The sequence below is a fragment of the Ipomoea nil genome, unplaced genomic scaffold, assembly GCF_001879475.1.
Source record: "Ipomoea nil cultivar Tokyo-kokei standard unplaced genomic scaffold, Asagao_1.1 scaffold1074, whole genome shotgun sequence".
In the NCBI taxonomy this organism is placed as follows: domain Eukaryota; kingdom Viridiplantae; phylum Streptophyta; class Magnoliopsida; order Solanales; family Convolvulaceae; genus Ipomoea; species Ipomoea nil.
This window is the reverse complement of record NW_017617502.1, coordinates 2,663,753-2,686,126: the sequence shown is the minus strand read 5'-3', so window position 1 is coordinate 2,686,126 and position 22,374 is coordinate 2,663,753. Positions and strand designations below refer to the sequence as shown.

The 22,374-nt window shown below is 37.7% G+C and overlaps 2 protein-coding genes and 1 long non-coding RNA gene across 3 annotated transcripts; 1 reads left to right on the top strand and 2 right to left on the bottom strand.

The window, feature by feature from the left end:
- Positions 1–3,067: 3,067 nt before the first annotated feature.
- Positions 3,068–8,053, bottom strand: LOC109182750 (ankyrin repeat and SAM domain-containing protein 6-like). The gene is made up of 6 exons (XM_019332928.1): positions 7,665–8,053; positions 7,117–7,181; positions 6,709–6,995; positions 4,421–4,492; positions 4,274–4,336; positions 3,068–3,357 (listed from the first exon to the last, which is right to left on the bottom strand). Exons 1-6 carry the CDS (start codon positions 7,769–7,771, stop codon positions 3,313–3,315), a joined length of 639 nt encoding a protein of 212 aa, XP_019188473.1. The 5' UTR covers positions 7,772–8,053; the 3' UTR covers positions 3,068–3,312.
- LOC109182751 lies at positions 3,364–3,907 on the top strand. Its single transcript, XR_002054404.1, has 2 exons — positions 3,364–3,510; positions 3,824–3,907. It is a non-coding gene; the product is annotated as an uncharacterized LOC109182751 (long non-coding RNA).
- A 7,506-nt stretch (positions 8,054–15,559) lies between the features above and the next one.
- Positions 15,560–17,867, bottom strand: LOC109182682 (xyloglucan endotransglucosylase/hydrolase protein 2-like). The gene is made up of 4 exons (XM_019332833.1): positions 17,638–17,867; positions 16,632–16,732; positions 16,171–16,367; positions 15,560–16,086 (listed from the first exon to the last, which is right to left on the bottom strand). The coding sequence occupies exons 1-4, from the start codon at positions 17,807–17,809 to the stop codon at positions 15,687–15,689; spliced, it is 870 nt and encodes a 289-aa protein (XP_019188378.1). The 5' UTR covers positions 17,810–17,867; the 3' UTR covers positions 15,560–15,686.
- Between the last annotated feature and the right edge of the window lie 4,507 nt (positions 17,868–22,374).

Genomic DNA, 22,374 nt, shown 5'->3' with positions numbered 1-22,374 from the left:
CATGTTCCACCTTGTAAGGTGGATCATTGACATAAAGTTCAATTTTAGTATGATTAAAGTTTCATTTTTGTGCTTGCATGTAGTGACTTCTTCCATATGGGAGGTCATGGGATCAAGCCTCAGTGGAGGCGGCGTTGACTCTTTGTGCTTCATTAAGTTGAGAAAGTATGTTTGAACAGATACTACAATCTAATAGAGTCAATAGCATTCAAAAAAAAATGTTTCATTTTTAGTATATTGAATATTTATTTTTAATATACTGAATATTCATTTTTTGGTATACTTTCTTTTTAAGGTTTTGGTATATTATTTAAATATGAACTTTTAGTATAAGCAGTTTAGAACATGACCGGATGCAGGATGATGCCAAATGTGAATTTAAGTGTCTATAGTTTAATATTATGTTAAAACTAGTAGGATGGATCTCAAGACTATTAATTACCCAATACTTCAGTGAAATTGATTTGGTTGTTGCTAAAATATATTTTTACCTGTCAATTAAATTTTGTAATATGTTCAATTATCCACTTTTGTTCATAAGTATTACAATTTTCTTCATAAATAATTTTTCCACTCCTAATATTTTATTTTGATTTAAAAGTATTACATTTTTCTTAAAAGTATCACATTTTTCGTCATAAATCTTACACTTTTTCTCATAAGTAACAATTAAATAATTATCAATGATTTGATTCAGTTAACAAGGCTTGACTAAAGTTATTTTTAAATTTATTTTTTATAATATTAAGTTTACTATTAATATATAAAATTTTTATACTCCATATTTAGAAATTATATTAAAAGAATTATTAAACATTTAAAAATAATTAAAAATTACTAAAGAAAAAAGAAAGAGTTGATTTAACTAATGAATAGTAAACAACCTGGAGGGTGTGGTTGAGTGGAAGAGATTCATCCATCTTTAATCAAAGGTAGCCCAGCTGTCCCACCCAAAAGAGGTGCCTACAATTCAGCGAGGGGATTAGTCCCTGTGTTCGACTGGAAACTTTGGGTATACCCAAAAAAACTAATGGAATAGTAAACAGTATTACAATTTTTCTTATAAGTAATAAATAATTTATTCATGATTAATGTTACATTTTTCAACATATTTTTATCATGACCCAATCCGCCTGTCTCAGATAAAAAGCTACTCCGTATAAAAGAGTCTCAATTAAATTTTGTAATATGTTCGATGCAAAAAAAATAAAAAAATTGTAATATGTTCAATTATCCACTTTTGTTCATGTTCAACTCTATTACTCTGTATAAGTTTATCCAAGTCAAGAATCTTGTCTTGAATGGGAACGGAAAGAATACCCCAATTTTTGTTTACAAAATCAAGGTGCAGAACAACCAATCGTTATGCCTTGGACCCGTGTCCAGCATGCTTGCTGGACACGGGTAACAGTGCCGTTAGGCACTGTTATCTCTTTTTTTTTTTTTTTTTTTTTTTTTTTTTTTTTTTTTTTTTTTTTTAAATTTCAGATCACTTTGTTATAGAAGTATATGTTCATAATTTTATTACTATATGTTAATAACTATACATTCATAACTCCATAACTGTACGTTCATAACTCTATAACTGTACATTCATAACTCTATAACTGTACATTCATAACTTCATAATTGTACATTCATAACTCCATAATTGTACATTCATAATTTTCGAAGCTCTATGTTCACAATTTTAGAGCTCTATGTTCATAATTTTATCACTATATGTTCATAATTATAAGTTCATAATGTTAGAGCTCTTTGTTCATAATTCGATCAATAACTGTACATTCATAATTCCATAACTGTAGATTCATAATCTCATAATTGTAGATTCATAACTCCATAACTGTAGATTCATAACTCTATAACTGTACATTCATAATCTTCGAAGCTCTATATTCACAATTTTAAAGCTCCATGGTCATAATTTTGTCACTATATATGTTCATAATTGTAAGTTCATAATGTTAGAGCTCTGTGTTCATAATTTCATAATTGCATAACTGTACATTCATAACGGCATAACTGTACATTCATAATCAAAAAAAAAAAAATAACGCCGTTAACGGCAAAACACGCGCGATTTTTTTTTTTTTTTTTTTTTTTTTTAACTAAATGACGCGTTTTTTTTAAAAAACGACGTCGTTTTGGGCCAGTGTCCACAATTCAATGTGGATACGGGTCCAGAGCATAATTTGCCCAGAACAACATAGGGCGTCCTTATTAGAGCCTTAGGTGGGCAATTCGGTTCGATATTCTCAACTGAACCGAATCGAACTAATTCGGTAAAAAAGAAAGAATCAAACCAAACAGTTCGGTAAAAAATCAAACCGAAATACATTTTTTTAAATAATAATAATAATAATAATAATAATAATAATAAAAGAAGTAAATCCAAATTCTTTGTTGCCTGCTTTTCAGTCTATTTTCACTGGTATCTCTTTTAAATATGATTTCTTTATGCTTGTTTTTTAATTGGCATTCTTATTGTTTGCCACAATTGTTCTTTGCCTCACAATTGACTCTAATTTGAGTTATTCAATATTTTTTCTTTGTTTCATGTTTATATGAAATTAATGTGCTTCAACATCATTCTAATTTTAATTTTCAATACACTGGAAGATAATATTTCAGTGCACTGAAAATATATTTTGCTTGACAGATTGTGTCCAAAAATTAACTACACTCATTTTCCAAATATTAACTATACAAATAGATGATTATTCATCTTGTCAATAAAACATTTCATGTGAGCTAACTGAAGTGTGTTAAATTTTGAATTGCTATTTTGTTATATAATGTTTAAGAAATGTTAAAAACTTGGGTTCTTAAACCAAACCAAACTAATTCCGAACCGAAACTAAACTTTTTCAAACCGAACCAAACCAAACCAAACTATAATGTTAAATAGAATGATATCATTTTTTTTTAATACTGAAATACCAAACCAAAAGCGAAAAAAAAAAAAAAAAAAAAAAAAAAAAAAAAAAAAAAAAAAAAAAAAAACTGAACCAAATCCAAAACCCCTCACCCGGTACTTACTATATAGCCAAAATGGAGCCTATTGTACACAGTAAGCGAATAACATTTAACATCCTGCTGCTTACACAATAAAGCTATAAAAGTGACAAAATGCTAAAAAAATAGACTAAATAAATAAAAATTTCCCAGTTGATGAGGTTATCCTTGCTAAAATGGTTGTTCATGGAGACCACTTCCAATGATCCCAGAAAAGGTACTTGTACAGTTACAGAAAACAAAACTGGTGCACCATACAACCCGGTAAACCTAGTTACTTACTAACTGCAACTCTCAGCGTTTAGACTCCAATGCCAGAAGTATCTTCTTCCTTGGACCCTGAAACAACGGAATTATCAAATTTTGCAGCAGTTCATTGGAGCACATAGAAAGTTCAATTTTTACAGTGAGGAATGCTGATGCCTGCCACTAGAATGTCTTACAAGTGAACTTGAATGTTGTGCACCTTATTGATGTAGTGTGTTTTGGAGGGTGCTTGGTAAATAGTTGTTAGCTGATTGTGTTAGTGGGTTTGACTAGTTGATAGCATTAACTGATTGTAGAAAGATGTTTGGTAAATTGGTTGTTAGCTTATAGCTGATAACATGCAAAATGACTTTCTCAAAAAACTGATCGAAAAAGCTACTTTGAGTAGCTTTTTGAATTTAAACGAGCAATAAGCTGTTACAAAAAGCTAATTAATCAAACACTTGTATTGGTTGTTTAACCAAGTCAAACAGTTAATAGTGGTCAAATAAGCTAAAATTAACTGATACGCTAACTATATTACCAAACAAGGCCAAAGTCAAATAATATCCTTCCATGTGGTCAAGATTTGACTGAAAAACATGCTTAAAGAAACATTTGGGCAGTATGAATAATTCTGAAAAAAAAGATTTTCACATTTTGAATTTTGCAAAGGAAATAGTTAGGTAAAATTTTACCAGTATTAGCAAATCTATCAAGTTCTCACTTCTTACCCTACCAACTCCACACTGATTCTCAAAATTTATAAAATTCTAACCACTATAGCAAGATGGTATAACCAAGTACTCCCATATTTTGTCAGACATCTAAATATAAATGTGGTGGTTCAAAATTTCCAGTTCTTTTTTATGGAACCATTGGCTGATCATCATTCAATAGTCTAGCTTAGATTACTTTTACACAGGTGTCCTTGTTAAGAATATTCATTAAAAATAGAAAAAACTCTGGTGCAAGCAAAATATTCACAAAATATCGAGTCTAATTTTACCATTGGTATTCCCATTGCCTTGAGATCTTCATCTGTCATGTGTACAAGGGCAGCCATATCAACCTGCAAGAAGCAAATGTTTTGGTTAATTTTCTACAGCTAACTGCTTGATACTACATTGGAAATGAGAGTGAGAAAATTACATACTTCTTCAGCTTGAAATGTAATTTCATATTTTTCAAGACCTAGGGACTGCAGAAAACTACCCACTGATTCACCCTGCATAAGATTCAGGTTCACAGAAATTATATGAAAGAAAATAAACGGAATTTCAGCAATAGTACCACATAACACATTATTTGTTGGAAGACATACATTCAGCCTAGACCAGATTTTTATCAATTATATGAATGAAAGAATAAACATAATTTCAGCAATAGCACTACATGGCATATACATTCTGCCTGGGTCAGATTTTTATAAATTATATGAGAGAGAGAAAGGTGATATAGCACCTTTAATCTCTGAGTTGTACACGTGGTGATGATTTAGTCCTTAAGTTTTGGGCGTATCTACATTTGGCCCCTTAGTTTTGACCCAAGTGGCACCTTTGGTCCCTAACTTAAGTACTTTTGTTACCAAACTCAAAACACAACATCGCTGATCCTAAACTTCAATGTCTTCCTGATGCGTTCTCTTTGGAAAGTCATACCAGCGCCGTCGTCGAGATCACATGGGATACGCAATCAGCAAACTAAGGAAACAAATCAAGATAATTTATTTACTTCCTTTGTTAGTAGATTTATTTTAAGAAGACAATATTTTCCTTCCTTTTGAACTTTGCTTAATATGTAATTCTTTACTATTAGTAAAGGACTTCTGATAGAGGAATAAAGACAAGCACTAAAGTTTTAAACAAAACCAGGGAGCCGGGGACTCCAGAAAACTCCTCGCACTCATTACACTCTATCTCAACTTCCTACTTTACAATCTACATTCACCATAGACAATCCCGCTTCAACCATGACCCTCACTTCTCGCCCATTGACGAAAACATTCTGCAAAGAACATAACACTTCCCAACACAATTCCACCATGAATGCTTACAGATATGCTATTGCCCCCACACATCCCCCGCACAGGATGGCTCTGTGATTTTCATTTAACCCACACGACGACATTTTGACGATAGCCAACACCAAATTTGGTATGAAAACTCATTCGCCATCCTCTTCGTGCTTTTCGCCACCGTCGTTCTATCAATGATTTGCCTCCTCATCTTTGTTCTTGGTGCTCAATAGAATGTAAAAATTACTACAACACTTATAGTATGGAGGTCTGTTTGTGCCCAACAATGTTCTTGAAGTCATCTTTATCTTCTCCAAACAAGCCGATGACCAGGAGGAATTCGCCTAAATACACACTCACATAAGTGTTTTGAGGGTTAGGGTTTTAGCGCTCTTCAATTTTGGGAAAGAGTTATTGTAATCAATGATGTAGAAGGTGCTAGGCACTAGTTGGGCGAGTAGTAATAATAAGAAAAACACAGAAGGTGTACACATTGCACACCAAAAAAAATAAAACACTTGGTCGAGTTGGACGACTCGGGAGCCAAGTTTGGCTGACTTAGGCGCCTAGACCGCCTAGTCAGCCGGCCGACTAATGTCTACCTAAGGGTAAAATCCCCTAGACCTAGGGGCTCCTAGTGATTGTAATTGTGTAATTGGACAAGGAAAACATTTCCAGTACACAATAAGCGTTGACCATGGTAAGGAATTTGCTTATTAGCCCCTTAAATTTAACACTGTATGGATCCCTAACGTTAGGGACCAAAAGCACCATTTCCGTAAAAATTAAGGGGCCAAACTTAGATACGCCCAAAACTTAGGGATTGAGTTGTCACCATAGGTATAATTCTCAAGAAAAAAAAAAGTTCAGCAATAGCACTATACAACAAGTTTTTCATTGGATAATATACATTTAGCTTTTGTTAGTATTACTAGAACACAACACTGCAGGTCACAACATACAGTTAACATGTAGTTTTCCATAAAAAGATACTCCATATCTAAAATTTTAAAAGTCTAAGAGGAGCATTAAACACTTAGTTAGCCTTTTCTGGAGAAAAACTCGTAAATTATGTGGTAGATAAAGAAATAGGACACAAAAGTTAAAGAAAATCTATGAAAATTCAATAATGCTGAAAGGTACATGGCAGTACAACCAATCAGTAGTGATGGGACACTGCTCCAGGCAACATTGACATGTAAACAGTTTATCCTAAAATTCAGACCATTTCACAAACAGGTGAAGTGGTGAACAGCACATTAAAATTTAAGTAATTAAGTTCATAAAATTTGACAGTGAATTTCAGGAGAAAACATAAGCATTATATTATTATGTTATTAAAAAATCATATCATTAAACAACATTCATTGGAGGACAAATATTCACATTAATAATATTAAAAAATTATAACAAAAGAATATTCTTGCCTTCTGCTGACTCTTCTTCTTAGAAATTGTGCTGGCAACTTTCTTTGTTTCCAATACAGGAGCTTCAGCAATGACACTTTTCCTAACAGGTTTACTGACCTCAGGTGCTGGATTTGTCTTTGGTTTAGATGGATTGACCTCTCCTGCTTCAGAATACATTGTACCAGAGAGCTTTTCCCGTAGATCCCTCATACCTCTTGACACGGATCTGTTCAGACTTTGTGAAGTTTCTTGATTACTTCTTTTCTGCAGCTTAAGACGAAGGTCCTTTACACCAAGTTTGCGACCTGTGCAATGATAATAGCAAAAGCTTATCCACGGCAGGAAAAGCAAAAACAAAAATCATTCCTAATACATTCAATAGGAGAATCTTCTAATAGAACAAAACAGTTTCTCATCAGCACATACTTGATATTTGAGGTTCATCAGGCTCATATAGGTCATGCTCCCATTTGTCATCGTCTTCCCTGAGTCTGCACCAACAACTTTCTTAAGCTGTCTGCTGAAAGAAAGAATAAAACCATTGCACTTTTTTTGTTTTTTTTTTTGTTTTTTCTCTCTCTCTTTCTCTAAAATAGATTATAAAAAGAAGTTACACTAACAGAAAAGAAAATCTCAGAGTATCCATTTACGAAATCCATTTTAAGGTAACCACTCCCTCACATCATAGACCCCAGGCTAAATGCTAATACAATGGATTATAACTCAAATTAATATCAGAAGCAGCAAAAGAGAACTTTCTAATAAATAAAAACCATTTAAACATTCAAATTTCGAAACTTTCAACTGGAGAAAAGAGCTGGATTGTAAGGCAACTATTTCTACATGCAGAATTTCTCCAGTCATGCATCCTTAAACGCCACATACATACATACATACATACATACATACATACATACAGGGGGTGAGGGAGATAAGCGTCTTGGAGGGAGAGAAAGAGAGAGAGAGAGAGGAACCTCTTGCCAGTGATCTGTCGCCTGCGAGCAGAACCACCGACTGCGTTGCCGTTGAGCCTGTCCCTTACTGAGACCCTCGCTCCAGCCTCCACTCGATCAGCGTACATTGTACAGATTATTTATGAAGCGACCCGAATAGTAGTTAGAAGAACACTCAATTCCTAGCTTGAAACCCTAACCCTATATCTGAAGGTAGCGAATATATTATAAATAATATAATAATACAGATAGATGCAAGCGATGATCGCAGAAATGGTGATTCCGGTGAGAGGGTGACCGCAGGGTTGGGGACGAGAGAGCTCGATGTGGTTTTGCAGAGATTTTATTCTGCTTGTTCCATATGAGCATCTCACTAACAATTTACAAACGGGTCGGTTATTCCTCACGCCCAAAATTGATTGCTCTTTATGCGTAATAGCCTAGTAGGCATGGTAACAGATACAATATCCATCCGTTTAGTTATTTTCAAATTCGACTCATTGTCACACGTACTTAGCTCACTGATTCAATAGACAATATTTGTGAGAAGAGACTAAGGTTTGAATCATCTCGACAACGGCACTGTGAATTATTATTTATGTCTAAAATGTATAGATTCTTTGTGCCGGGGTGTTAATAAAGTGTATAGATTCTTTATGTCGGGGTGTTAATATACTAAAAGTACTCCGTAGATTATATTGTCTACTCAATGTACAATATTGATGGGGTTATTGAGAATTATGCAGTGCAAGGCAAGGCCTAGGAAGGAAGGGTGCAAGGTGGAAGACAAGGCATGTACAATATTGATGGGGTTATTGGGAATTATGCGGTGCAAAGCAAGGCCCAAGAAAGAAGGGTGCAAGGTAGAAGAAAAGACCCCTCGGCGCCCTGGTGGCGTGTCCAGTCGCTCGGGGTGGCTGGTGGACTTGCCACCACTCGAGGCGACTGGGCATGCGAAGGGCGTGACAGCCGCCCTCCGATAGTGCGTGCCCTTTGCGGATGGTCCGCAAGGGGTTTGGCTGAGATGTCGCGCGGCCTTTAGTGGCTGGATAGGGCGGTTGAAGTAGTTGATAGATAGGACTGCATGGGACGCGTGTCTGGCTATGGTTGACGTACAGGCCTGGGATGGCTACTGACAGTATAAAAGGAGGGTGTCTGGTCCATATAAGACATAGTTACTCTTCTGGTACAGTGTTCTAGTCTCCTCCCTCTTGTTGGTATACCTAGGTTAAAGTTCTGATGGTAACATAGTTAGTTTATTTTATTTATTTATTAGTCCTTTAATTAGTTTATTTATTTATTTATTTATTCACTGGGCCGCCATTCTTGGGCTTTTGTATACATTTTATTGGGCCTCAAGCCCCGATAATAAGATTATTATTTTCCTACCCCCATTTTATATTTTTTTACCCGATTTATAATGGACCCCGGTACTGATAAAACCATCATTGGCACTATATGTGGGGATCGTTACGAATAGCGTACGTTCCTAGTCTCTATCTATTCTCGTGTAAGCCCAAGTCACCAAAATGGCCGGATCACAGAGCAGATCTTCACCCCGCGGGGCCGGTGGGCAGGTGTAGAATCTAGAGAGGCGAGTCCCACTCCCCTCAGAACTGGGGGTGCTCTAGCCCGTATCGCAAGGGCCAATAGAGGAACCAAGAGGGTCTACTCTACCCCGCCGATGGTAGAGGTCGCCCCTACATATCACGGGGTCGCCAACGTTATAGGTGGGCCCCTAAAGCGAAATCCCGCGTCCCTGTTCCTTGGCAACTCTGGCGTGAGGCAAGGCTCGCCCCAAGTCGTGCTTAGCATGGAGGCAAGATGGCTCCCCCAGCCCCCCTGGATCGAGGATCTGAATGGGGAAATAGAATTCTTGAGAAGGTTCCCCGACCTGCCAATGAATCCGAAAGCGAAATCACATACCGCACCCTGATGGCAGAAGGATCTCGTAGTAGGTGCGCGTGCCGCTCTCAAACGAAGGTTGCCCCTTCCGATGGCTGGGCGAAAAAGATAGATGCTAAAATCACTAAGTTATTCCAATGGAAAGAGCATGACGATCTTGCGAAAACGCCTAAGAGGCTAAGATAACGGTAACCCCACCTTTCACTCGGAGAATCGTGAGAGAGCCCCTCCCTTACAATTTCAAGCCCCCAAGTGTCAAATAATTTGACGGCTTGGGTGACTCACAAGAACATATCATGGTCTATCAGGGCATCATGATGCTAATGGGGTCCTTAGAGGTCGTGATGTACAGAGCCTTCTTTTCAACCTTGTTTGGGCAAGCCTAACGGTGGTTCACACTCTTGAAGGGTAACACCGTTGACTCTTTCAACGACCTGGCTGTGAAATTTATTACCCACTTCATGAGAGGTAAGCAGGGTTGAAAACACTTTATATATCTCACCACCGTGAAACAAGGCGTAGGGGAATCTTTAATAGGATTCTTAGTCCGTTGGCGAGCAGAAGAGGCGGAAGTAGAGGACATAGATGATAAATCAACCATCGTTATGTTCGTAGATGCTCTAAGGGCTAGGGAGCCCTATAAAAGTCTAAGACGTAAACCCTCGAGCACTTATGCCGCTCTTATGGCGAAGGCGAACAAATACACAGATGTAGAGGAAGCAAACCGGCTTAAGGGGAACGGGGAAGAAACCCTGAGCCGAGGAACCAATTAAGAAAGAGGGGGCGAGCCCATAGGTAGATAACAATTCCGTATGGAGAGGAAAAGCCGTGCCAGATACCGGCCTCCAGAACCTGATCGGAATTCACATGGTACCTCCTCCATGAGCACCCTATCTTGCCATGAGAGCCCCATTCGTAGTCCCCCTCACCCCCTCAAAGCACGTCCTAGCGAAATCCTTGCGTACGCTAAGGAATGTCAGGTAGTCAAGGTCTTTAACTAGCACAGTCGAGACGTTTCGACCTCTAATCGGAAAAATATTGTCGGTTTCACTGTCGATACGGACACAGTACATATGAGTGCTAAGCCTAGAGGAAGGAGATAGAAGCCCTCATCCAATCGGGGCAACTAGGGAGTTTAATCAACTGGAACAGGATGTACCTTGGGAATGTGTAGAAGAGAGAAACAACTTGACGTCCTAATCTCCCAAATCCCCTAGGGATAGACTTGTGAATGAAGCCGGGGACAAAGGAAAAATAAATGTGATTTTTGGAGGATGGTCTTCTTCGGGAGTCGAGAAAGAGTATGTGGGGTCGATAGAGGAGAGACACTTATCCCAAAAAGGCAACGACGGGAAAACATCACCTTTTCGGATAGCAACCTTCCAAGCAGGGAGGTTTCGTCCCAAGACGCCATGGTTATATCAATGAGGGTAAGCGGAACACTAATGAAGTGAGTCCTAGTGTACCATGGTTATATCAATGAGGGTAAGCGGAACACTAATGAAGCGAGTCCTAGTAGACACATGGAGCAGTGTTAATGTGTTGTACCACGATGTATTCGTGAAACTGAGATTAGCCTAAGACCAACTCCAGCCAGTTAAGACTCCACTCATTGGATTCACCGGGGACACTGTTGAAATTGAAGGGACCATATGATTACCCGTGGAACTAGTTGTCCCCCCCAAACGTGAGAGAAATATAAATGGACTTTGTGGTTGCCAGGATAGCTTGCGCTCACAATATCATCCTAGGAAGGCCAGGGTTAGTAGACGTGGGGGGAATCTTGTCGATGGAACACCTATGTCTGAAATTCCACACTTCTACGGGGGTTAGTACAGTTCGCGAAGACCAACAATTAGCTCGTGAATGTTATCGGAAAGCCTGCCGGAGAATGGGGGATGAATAGTTACCCATAAATGGCGTGGAAAAGGGAATGGAAAAGGAACAATTGTGAAAGGGCCTAGAGCCAACTCTGTAATGGGAAGAAATAGCGTTGGACCCCTCCTACCTGGACCGGAAGGTAAAGATAGGAAGGGGTCTCACAGAAGATCTTCGTGAGGAGATTATTCAGGTATTAAGAAAATACGCGATAGTGCTTGCTTGGGGACCTAAGGATAATATGCCAGGAGTGGATCGGTCAATAATCACACACCGATTGGTGGTGGATCCCACATATAGGCCCGTTAAGCAGAAACGCCGATATCTGTCTACCGAGCGAAGGGCATTCATAAAGAAGGAGGTTGAGACGTTGTCCATCGGCCATATAAGGGATGCAATGTACCCATAATGGTTGGCTAATGTAGTTTTGGCCCCAAAACCCCCCAGCGTGGCGAATGTGCGTCGATTATACAGACCTAAACAAAGCATGCCCCAAGGATCCGTTCCCGCTGCCACGCACTGATTAGCTAGTAGACGAAACAGCTGGGTGTGAACTCTTGAGTTTTATGGACGCCTTCAAGGGCTACCACCAGTTTTTTATGGCAGAGGAGGATAAGGAAAAAACAGCCTTTATGACCCTGGATGGAGTCTATTGCTATCGGGTGATGGCTTTTGGGTTGAAAAATTCAGGAGCTACCTTCACCTGAATGGTAGTGAGTTATTAAGGGATTTGCTGGGCAATATAATGAACGTGTATGTCGATGACATGCTCATCAAAAGCAGAGAAGCAAAAACCCATCCAAAATACTTGGCGCGATGTTTCGAAATCATGAAATGACACAACCTACGTCTGAACCCAAAGAAGTGCACCTTTGCAATAAAAGAAGGAAAGTTCTTGGGCTTCATGGTAACTCATAGGGGGATAGAACTTAACCCCGAGAAAGCCCATAACATCCTGAACATGCAACACCCTACATAAGTCAAAGACATACAAAGATTGAACTGAAGGTTAGCGGCTCTAAGTCATTTTATATCTAAATTGGTGGAGAAGTCCCTAAATTTTCCAGGTTATGAAAAGGAGGGAGGGCTTCACATGGACTGCTGAATGCCAGGAAGCGTTCGACCATTTCAAATATTATCTATCCTCGGCTCCCGTATTATCAAAACTAGAGAAGGGGAAATTCTGTATGTCTATCTGGGGTAACTTCGGCGATTGTTAGCTCGGTTCTCTTGAGAGAGGAGGCCGGCATCCAGAAGCCCATTTATTACGTCAATTAGGCCCTGCACGATGTATAATTGAGGTACACCCCTCTGGAGAAAATAGTATACACGTTAATACTGACAGTCAAGAAATTGGTGTATTATTTCCAAGCCCACCACATGGTGGTGCTGATGGATCAGCCTCTCGGCTTGGTCATGAGGAATCCAGTATCATCTGGGCGAATGGTAAAATGGGTCATCGAGCTCACCTAGTACAGCCTCGAGTATAGACCCCGAACGGCCATCAAATGGCAGGTCCTAGCTGACTTCATAGTGGAATGCACGACTCAAGAAGGTTCGGGGGAAATAATGGAAGGACAGAGGATACCCCTGCGGGAATGGGAAATGTTCACCGATGGGGCCTTTAGTGGAAAAGGCTGCGAAGGAGATATAGTCTTGGTATCACCCGAAGGGTTCAAAATTTATTGGACGTTCCGTTTCAATTTCCAATTGTCCAATAATGAGGCGGAATATGAGGCCTTAATTTGCAGATTAAAACTCGCGAAAGCATTATCAGCGTGCCGCCTGAGGTTCAGATCCGACTCCCGGTTGGTAGTAGGGCAAGTCAACGATCTATTCAAAACCAGGGAAAGTAGAATGAGACAATACAAAGAGATAGTAAAATAATTGCTCGCAGAGTTGGAACAGTGGGAACTACAGCAGATTCCGAGAACGGAGAATGCAGAAGCAGACCTCCTATCTCGCCTAACGCAGCAGATAGATGAACATTTAGAGTACATTTTGAGAATCGCCTAGATAATAGAAGTCGATATAGCCCCAGTATCAAGAAGGACGAGGTGCTAGCCATCCTTCCAACACAAGACGAATAGATGTATGAAATGATCCTGTATAAAACTAGAGGGGTTACTCCGAATGATCCAGCCCGGATACGAAGGTGGTAACAATGGCCCCCTCCTATCGGATGATAGAGGGCAAGTTGTTTAAATTGTCTTTTGGGGGGCCGTTGTTGAGGTGTCTCACAAGGTGGAAGCTGAGCACGTGATGTCAAAAATGCTTGAGGGTACTTGCGCTGCTCACCAGGGTGAAAAAACACTCGTCACGAAAGTAATCTTGCAAGGATACTACTGACACTGCATCAAGGCTGACTGCTTGGAGTACGTGAAGAAATGTCAAATCTGTCAACCGTTTGCAATCTTACCCGGTAGGCCCCATCCTATTACACCCCAGTCACTTTGGCAATTCCATTCGTAAGAAATTCATGTAATATATGAAAAAATAATAATTAAATTTCACATACTTAAAATATCAATCAAAGTAATTTTGCCGTTTATTTGGTAAGTTGCTGATGTAGGACTTATTCTCCCAAAGAGAAAAAATCTAGCACTGCTTTGGAGAACTCAAAGGAAAAAGAGAGTTATGAAGAAAACAAAAGAGATGAGTAAGCAAGAAAGGCATATTAAAAAAAAAAAAAAGAGCAAATGATATGATAAAAAAAAAATCGAGAACATGGAAAAATTGAAGAGTGCAAAGGAATTGGAGAGAGATCATGAAAGGATCGGACAACCTATCTCTCTACTTCTTTTAGGAGAGACTTGCACTAGACTTGATCTCATTAATCGAGAACTTCCTAGTTCAATTATTTACTTGTTGCAAAAGTTTGATGTTGTTTATCTCAAGAAGTTGCCACAAGGGGAATTGAACTAGAGACATGCTAATAGAGCTATCAAAACAGGTCAACTGGGTGGCATGCTCCTTGGCAGGCTTGGGATATGCTGGCCTCGACCCAGGTTTGCAGGCTAACCTGCCAACTCGCCCCCGCCTCTTTTGTTTGTTTGTTTATTATATTTTTGTTCTTAAGTTGTTAGGTTGTACTACTTATACACTATAAAAATAATTAAATACATAAATACTAATTTACATTTTAAAATATTCAATAATAATTTTAATGTCCAAAGTCTAAAACTTTTAGGGAGTGTTTGGTTCGTGGAAAATAATTGAAGGAGAATGGAATTGAAATTTCTTGGAAAAGCAATTACTAGAAAAATGATTTCATTGTTTGGTTGGTGGAAAAGAAATTACGGGAATATTGATTCAATTGTTTGGTTGGATTTGAAATATAATTGTAAGGAATAATAAGTGTAAAGACCTAAGTGCCCCTACACAATAATAATGATAATAAATGTATTAAGAATTTATAAAATACATTATTATAATTACATATTTTATTATATTATAATAATGTTATAATATTATTACAAATATTTGGTGTTAAATATGGTTTTGGAACTCAAAAAAATTCATAAAACTCATCACAATTGCCCAATAGCTATTCATCACAATTTTCCTAAAGCTGCAAGCCTGCAAATTAAAAAAAAAAAAAATACACAATTGTGCAAATACCATAATAATATTACACCAAACAAGTTTCATAATATTACAAAATATACATAATGATCAAGTTTACAAGTTCATCCCTTTTACTTCAAAAAAAACAAGCTAAGATAGCATCATATTTTTACAAGAACCAACTCAATGCTTTGAGTGCAAAAACAACAATCAACTTCATACTTGTTGGTCCCGATAAGGGTTAGGAGCGAGTCTAGAGGGGTGAATAGACTCGCTGAGATTTTGTAAAAATTTTTGCCAACGCTAAGTCTACCCATGGGGCAAGTTTAACAATACGTTCAGAGTTTTAATGCACAATGGAAATGATTGTTTTAACTCTTTTAGATGTTGTTTGCACGTTAAGTTTGGTTGTTCAAAACGTTAGGTTGATCTTGATGGTATTCAAAAATATAATAGAAGAGAAAGAAAATTTTTATAGTGGTTCGTCTCTTAACGAAGCCTACCCTAGTATATATGTGATACAAGAATGGATGGGAAGAAAGATGTAATAGGAATGTGAATAAATATAAGTAGGGGAGTACTTGAAATGTTTATTAGATGGATGAGATAGAGATGTTGGCTATTACAAGCTAAGATGATGTTTAATTATATATTAGTGAAGTGAAGCTAATAATAATATTACATTATTATTAATTAATGCCTCTTGCATTCTGGAGGAAGGGTAGGAAACCTAGGCAGATCGGCACAGTAATCGTAGTGCATGAAATTTCTCCTCACTTTCAGGTACTGTACTCGCTCTTCACGATTCAATGACCACAACTTCTTAGAGTTCCACCAATAGGCGCCACGTGAAAAGCAGCGATTAATATCGTTTGATTTTGGATCGGCGGTGCAGCCATCGACGTTGAATCCTTGAAACTCAGCTTTGAATGGCGCTTGTGACCAGTTGATCTTGGCTTTGCCCCCATCGGTTGCCCAGCTTTCGGCGTTCCATAAGCTTCCCTTAATCTGCAATGCGTGAAATGATGGGTACCTAACTCCAATGTTCTCCTTGTTCTTGAACACTCTGATTGGGATGTTGTCCACGTAAAATCTGCATGCATGCATGCATGCAAGTTCTTCAGATCAGATTTAAGACCTACAGAAGCTAGCTAGCTAGCTAATTAAGCTTGCTTACACAATTTGGTGTTGGTTCCAGAGGATTTTGTAGGAATGAAAATCAGCGGCGGGATCAAACCAGAGATAAATCCTTTGCTCTCTATTCCCCACACCCTCAGCCATGATGTTAGTCTGCAACGTAACTGGTTTCCTCTCTCGGTTTCCCAAGAACTCGAAATCCAGCTCGTCGTGCCTATCTTCAGTATTTGAAGTTAGCTGCATGCAAATTGTGCATTCGCGGATAAGTAATTATGCATCCGCAAACTAGCTTACAATTCTATAATTACATTTAGATTGTGCAATTTGTGATGTCTGGTTGTGCATTTTATAATTTCCTAATTGGAACATTTTGTAATGTTTGATTGTAAAGTTAATTAGCAAGCTCACACAACAGTGCTATATATATATATATATATATATATATATATATATATATATATATAGCTTGTATATTAAATTTGAGATAGCTAGCTTACGTACATAAAAACTGGTAACCACTCCAGCAGTGTCATGACCTGGTACCTTCATCCTTATTTCGAAACACCCCGATCCATAACTGGACTTTGATGCAAAGCCAGACCCTATATATATATATATATATATATATATATATATATATATATATATATATATATATATATGCAATCAACAAATTAAATTAATTACTGAATATACATGCATGCATTATACGTCCATATCTAGTAAAAACTTATATGATTCTTAAATTTAATATTAAATTACAAATTCCATTCTCACATGGCATAATATTCAAAGGTGAAACGTCTACCGACTATCGTGGGGCAGCTGCCCCTCCCCACACCCTTTATCACTGTTGGAAATTATGAAATTTCCGACCACCTGAAAGTGATCTTAAATCAAGCTGAAAGCAAAAAATAGTCAGAAATAGCAACAAAGATTTTTTCGGATACCAAAATTAGTCGGAACAAGACTTTCGACTTGATTTAAGATCACATTCAAGTGGTTGAAAATTTCATAATTTCCAGCAGTGTATGTATAGGGTCCATTCTCACATGGCATAACATCCAAGGCCGGATTGTATACCGTGGGGCGGCTGCCCTCTCCCCACCGCACCTCATTCATTCCCACCCTTTATATATATATATATATATATATATATATATATATATATGCTAATGTTTCAGTGAGATAAAATCTTCCCATGAGGCTGTAAGACACATCAATCTATTATGGAAATGCACATGAACTAGATTGTGTGTGCACTCATGTAGGACAAAGGGTAAAATCACACGCACTGTGTGCACTCATGTAGGACAAAGGGTAAAATCACACGCACTGTGTTCACTCATGTAGGACAAAGGGTAAAATCACAGGCACTCTAGTCTATGCGCATTTTTATAGTAGCTTATGTGCATTCATGTTGAGTCTCACAGTCTTTCGATATATATATATATATATATACACACGCACGCTTAGCTAACAGAGAGAAGAAAGGGAATTAATTGACCAGAAGATTTATCCATTAAAAGTTGAATTTCTCTTCCTTGGTCAGAGGATGTGACATGATTGTTCCCCCAGTCAACAAAGTAGTTGGCATCGAACGAGACGTCGGCGGCAGCGGCGCTAATAGCCACCGCCACCGCCACGCTTATCACCACCGCCGCACCCAACAACCTCATTATATATCTATCTTCAATCCCAATTGATTCTCTCTTAGCTTGTAATATGATAGTAATACACACACAGCTTGCTAGGCTTCTACCTTCTATGTTTAATTTATACACCACATTATATGATGAATCTCAAATGGTTAGTGTGTAACTTAATTAGCGCCGTCGTATATGCACGATGCTGAGTATATATGCACAACTTTGGACTGCTATCCATTATTCGTGCATGCCATCAAGCCATTATGCGCATAACTGCTCTAAACCACAATTTCGTGCTACGTAATACCTTCAACAGAAAAATATAATCAAATCACACTAAATGGCAAGAGTAGAGTCACACTTGTGTGATGCCATCTCACAGATATGATCAAATCTAAAATAGTTATTTAATACTTATTCTAACAAATTTAATACCAATTTGAAATAAATAAACTAAGGTTACTTATAATAGATATTGTAATAATTATATGTAAAATTGTAATACTATTTAGGGTAAATAATTGTTACTAATAATAAACATTGCAATAAACTTATAACTAAAATTGTAATACTTAAAAAGTGTAATTCTAATATAAATAATGTAATACTTATATGTAAAATGTTGTTTATTAAAAAATTGTAATACTTATTATAAAAAAATCAGTATTTATGATAGATATTGTAATACTTTTTTTTTTTTTTTTTGCATGCTACTAGCTCTATTACATTATAGTATCTGTTCATACATATACTGTAATACATATTAGGGTATTGTAATACATATATGTGATATTATGATACTATTTAGGGTAAAATTGATTGTTACTAATGATTAGTGTTGTAATATTTATAACTGAAATTGTAATTCTTACAAAGTGTACCAACATTGAGCATCTCACCTAGTTGTCTACAACCCAACCAATATCACGGAGAAGGATCAATGTGACTATCTCACAATTTTTTTTGTCAATGCCGAAATAGCCAGTGTCTTGTGAGACCGTCTCACGGATCTCAATCTGTGAGACAGGTCAGATATAATAAAAATGGCTCATAATAACATAATTGGTGACATAATCAATACTTTATGTTTTATATATAATACTTTATGCATATCATAGATATATTGTAATACTTTATAGCAAAAATCCAATAAAGAATTTGCAAGAAATAAAGTAATAGCATAACAGAGTTGCTGATATAATAAATAACTAGTATTTGTCCCGTGCTATGCACGGGAAATATGTTATAAAAATATACCCTATATGAGGTTTATTCATATATAAAAATTTTGTTATTTAATAATTATGTGTGAATTGCTATGATTAAATTATGAACATAAATATATTTACAATTAAAATAAGAATTGATATTTAAGGTGGGTGATTACTACAAATCTTAAACTATATTAAAAATTTAGTACATAGTATTTAATATTACAAATTTGTAAGAACTTAGTAAACTACAATAGTAATTGAATTACAATTTTCAGAGTTAGCATGGATCAAAATTTTTAGATCTTTGAGATTTCTAACTCTAGATGTAACAACATACAATTGACCTTTAAAGACCAAATAATTATTTATAAATACAAATGACTATTAATCATCATCACCATTTTCTAAATAATAATATACAAGATCTAAAAAATTAAAGAATACAATAATAATAAGAATAGAGATAATAATTGTAACAATAATTGCTCACCAAAATAATAAGTGTAACAATAATTGCTCACCAAACCATATGGCTATATTATAGTGAGTTAATACCCAAAATGGTCCCTCAACTATGCCATAATTACCAATTTGGTCCTCAACTACCATTCTTACCCAATTAAGTCCTCAACTATGTAACTTTTACTCAATTAAGTCCTCAACTATACAATTCTTACCCAATTTAGTCTTCAACTATACAATTCTTACCCAATTTAGTCATCTGTATTAATTTGACTGTTTGTTGACTGTCAAAAGTCGGGATAAAATTATAATTTTACAAGATTTCTCCTTCCTCTCCATTTAGCAGCGCCAAACCATGCAGCAATACACTCCGATCAGATTTCGATCGTCAAAAAATTGTTGAAAATCAAATTCATGGGCTATCCGATGCATAACCACTACTTCGATACTGACAGGTTTAGAACCTAACCGGAGCTTATTGCTACATGGTTTGGCGCTGCTAAATGAGGAGGAAGAAGAAAACTTGTAAAATTACAACTTTATTTCCACTTTTGACAGTCAACAAATAGTCAAATTGACAAAGGACTAAATTGGGTAAAAATCGTATAGTTGAGGACTTAATTGGGTAAGAATGATAGTCGAGGACTAAATTGGTAATTACGACATAGTCGAGGGACTATTTTGGGTATTAACTCTATTATAGTTAAGATTTAAGTCTTATCTATAATAGTTTATAACATAAATATAGTGATTTATAGCAAAATTGTAATAGACAGTTTGTCGGAAATAAAGTAATAACATAACATAATTGCATATATGGTCAATACTTTAAGCCTTATATATACGCCATAATACTTTATAGTATAAATGTAATGCACATTTTGCCTTAAATAAATTAAAGTAATAACATAACAATATTGAAGATATAAAAATACTTTAAGGCTTATATATAATACTTTATAACAAAAAGTAGTACTTTATAGGAAAACTACAATAGACAATTTGCATAAATAAAATGCAATTACATAGTAAAATTGTAAGATATAAATAATATTTTATAGTATATATAAAATATAAATGTAATACTTTATAGCAAATTTGTAATAGGCAGACTTCACTTATGCATGGGAGTGCGCCGGAAGCAAGGTAATGGGGGGACACGTGTGTGGTCCAGAATGATGGCTGTCAGATGCTGTCCATTTGTCAACCATCCGTGACTCCCTCAACAGTATAAATAGGCGTCCTTCCCTCCCTTTTAAAGGCATCCCTTGGCTCACCAAACCCCTTCCAGTCCATTGATCTGAGTCTTCAACCCTCTGCTAGCACACCAGGGTTCGAGCCCTATCGGTAACATATTTAGTTTTATTTCATTTATTAGTTCCCTTAGCTTGTTTAGTTATTATTTTGGGCCCTATTCCATTCCTTGGGCCGCCATTCTGGGTATGTACCTCGGGCTTTGTACGTACTATTTTGGGCCTAGCGTCCCGGGTAATAAAGTTATTCTTTGCCTACCCTCCGTTCTATATTTCTATACCTGGTTTATGGTGGACGCGGTCTCTATAAAACCATCATTGACGCCGTTTGTGGGGACCGCTACGATTAGCCCGTGTTTATAGTCTCTATTTGTCTTAGCAAGATTCTGAGGTACGCCCAAATGACTGATTCGCAAGATGAGCTACCCTACGAGGTAACACACTTAGGATATTGAGACGCTACCCTGGTGAGTACACTTTTACACTTAGTTCAGTAAAGATTATGTTTATTTTCCCAAACTATGTGCTCCTATGTGCTATGTATGCTTGACCTACAGCCACCTCAACTATGTGTTCCTATGTGCTATGCTTAGCCTACGACCACCTCAATTACGTGCTCCTATGTGATATGCATGCTTGGCCTATGGCCACCTCAACTATTTTCCCAAACTATGTGCTCCTATGTGCTATGCATGCTGGCCTTACGACCATTCGGATGATCGAGTACCGGACTTGCAACGCAGGGTAGGCAGTCCGTGTACAATTGGTGGCTGGGGTATGTGGGCTATCGCAGCCCACATGCGCGGATTTTCATGTTAGGGTAAGCAGTCTGCATGCATTTTGGTGGCTGGGGCATGTGGGTTATCGCAACCCACATGTGCGGACTTGACGGGCTAGGCAGTCCGCATGTATTTTGGAGGCTGGGGCGTGTGGGTTATCGCAACCCACATGTGTGGACTTCCCGGACTAGGCAGTCCGCATGCAGTTTGGTGGCTAGGGCATATGGGTATCGCAACCCACATGCACTGACTTGCATGGCAGGGTAGGCAGTCCGCATGCATTTTGGTAGCTGGGGCATGTGGGTTATCGCAACCCACATGCGCGGACTTGCATGGCAGGGTAGGCAGTCTGTGTGCATTCTGGTGGTTAGGGCATGTGGGTTATCGCAACCCACATGCGCGGGCTTGCATGGCAGGGTAGGCAGTCCGCGGGCATTTTTGTGGCATGCAGTATACAAGTTTGAGAGGGCGCTCAGCCCACCAAGCGAAAGGTAATCCCTCCCTCCAAAGGGGGTGAAGGCTATGGCGAAAGCATTAAAAAGTAGCAGGTACAACATGGAGAAATCAATAGCGCATAACAAAGCAGCAAGGGAGAACAATGTGAAGCAGCAAAGACATCCAGTGAATATTCAAATGAAGTCGAGTACTAAGTAGCGAGGAAAATGTCCAATACAAGAAACATTCAAGAAGCACAACATGGAGGGGTCACCTTGACCTCTCGAAACTAGGTGATGAAGCAGGCAATGCGACGTGCGGTGTGCGGCAGAGGCGCGCGGTAATGGCATGACGCGTAGCAGTGGCGAGGATGGCGTGTGGCAGCAGCGTACGATGGTGGGGGAACGACAAGTATCTGGAAAATTTGGGAACGAGAATTTGAGTTTGGAAAA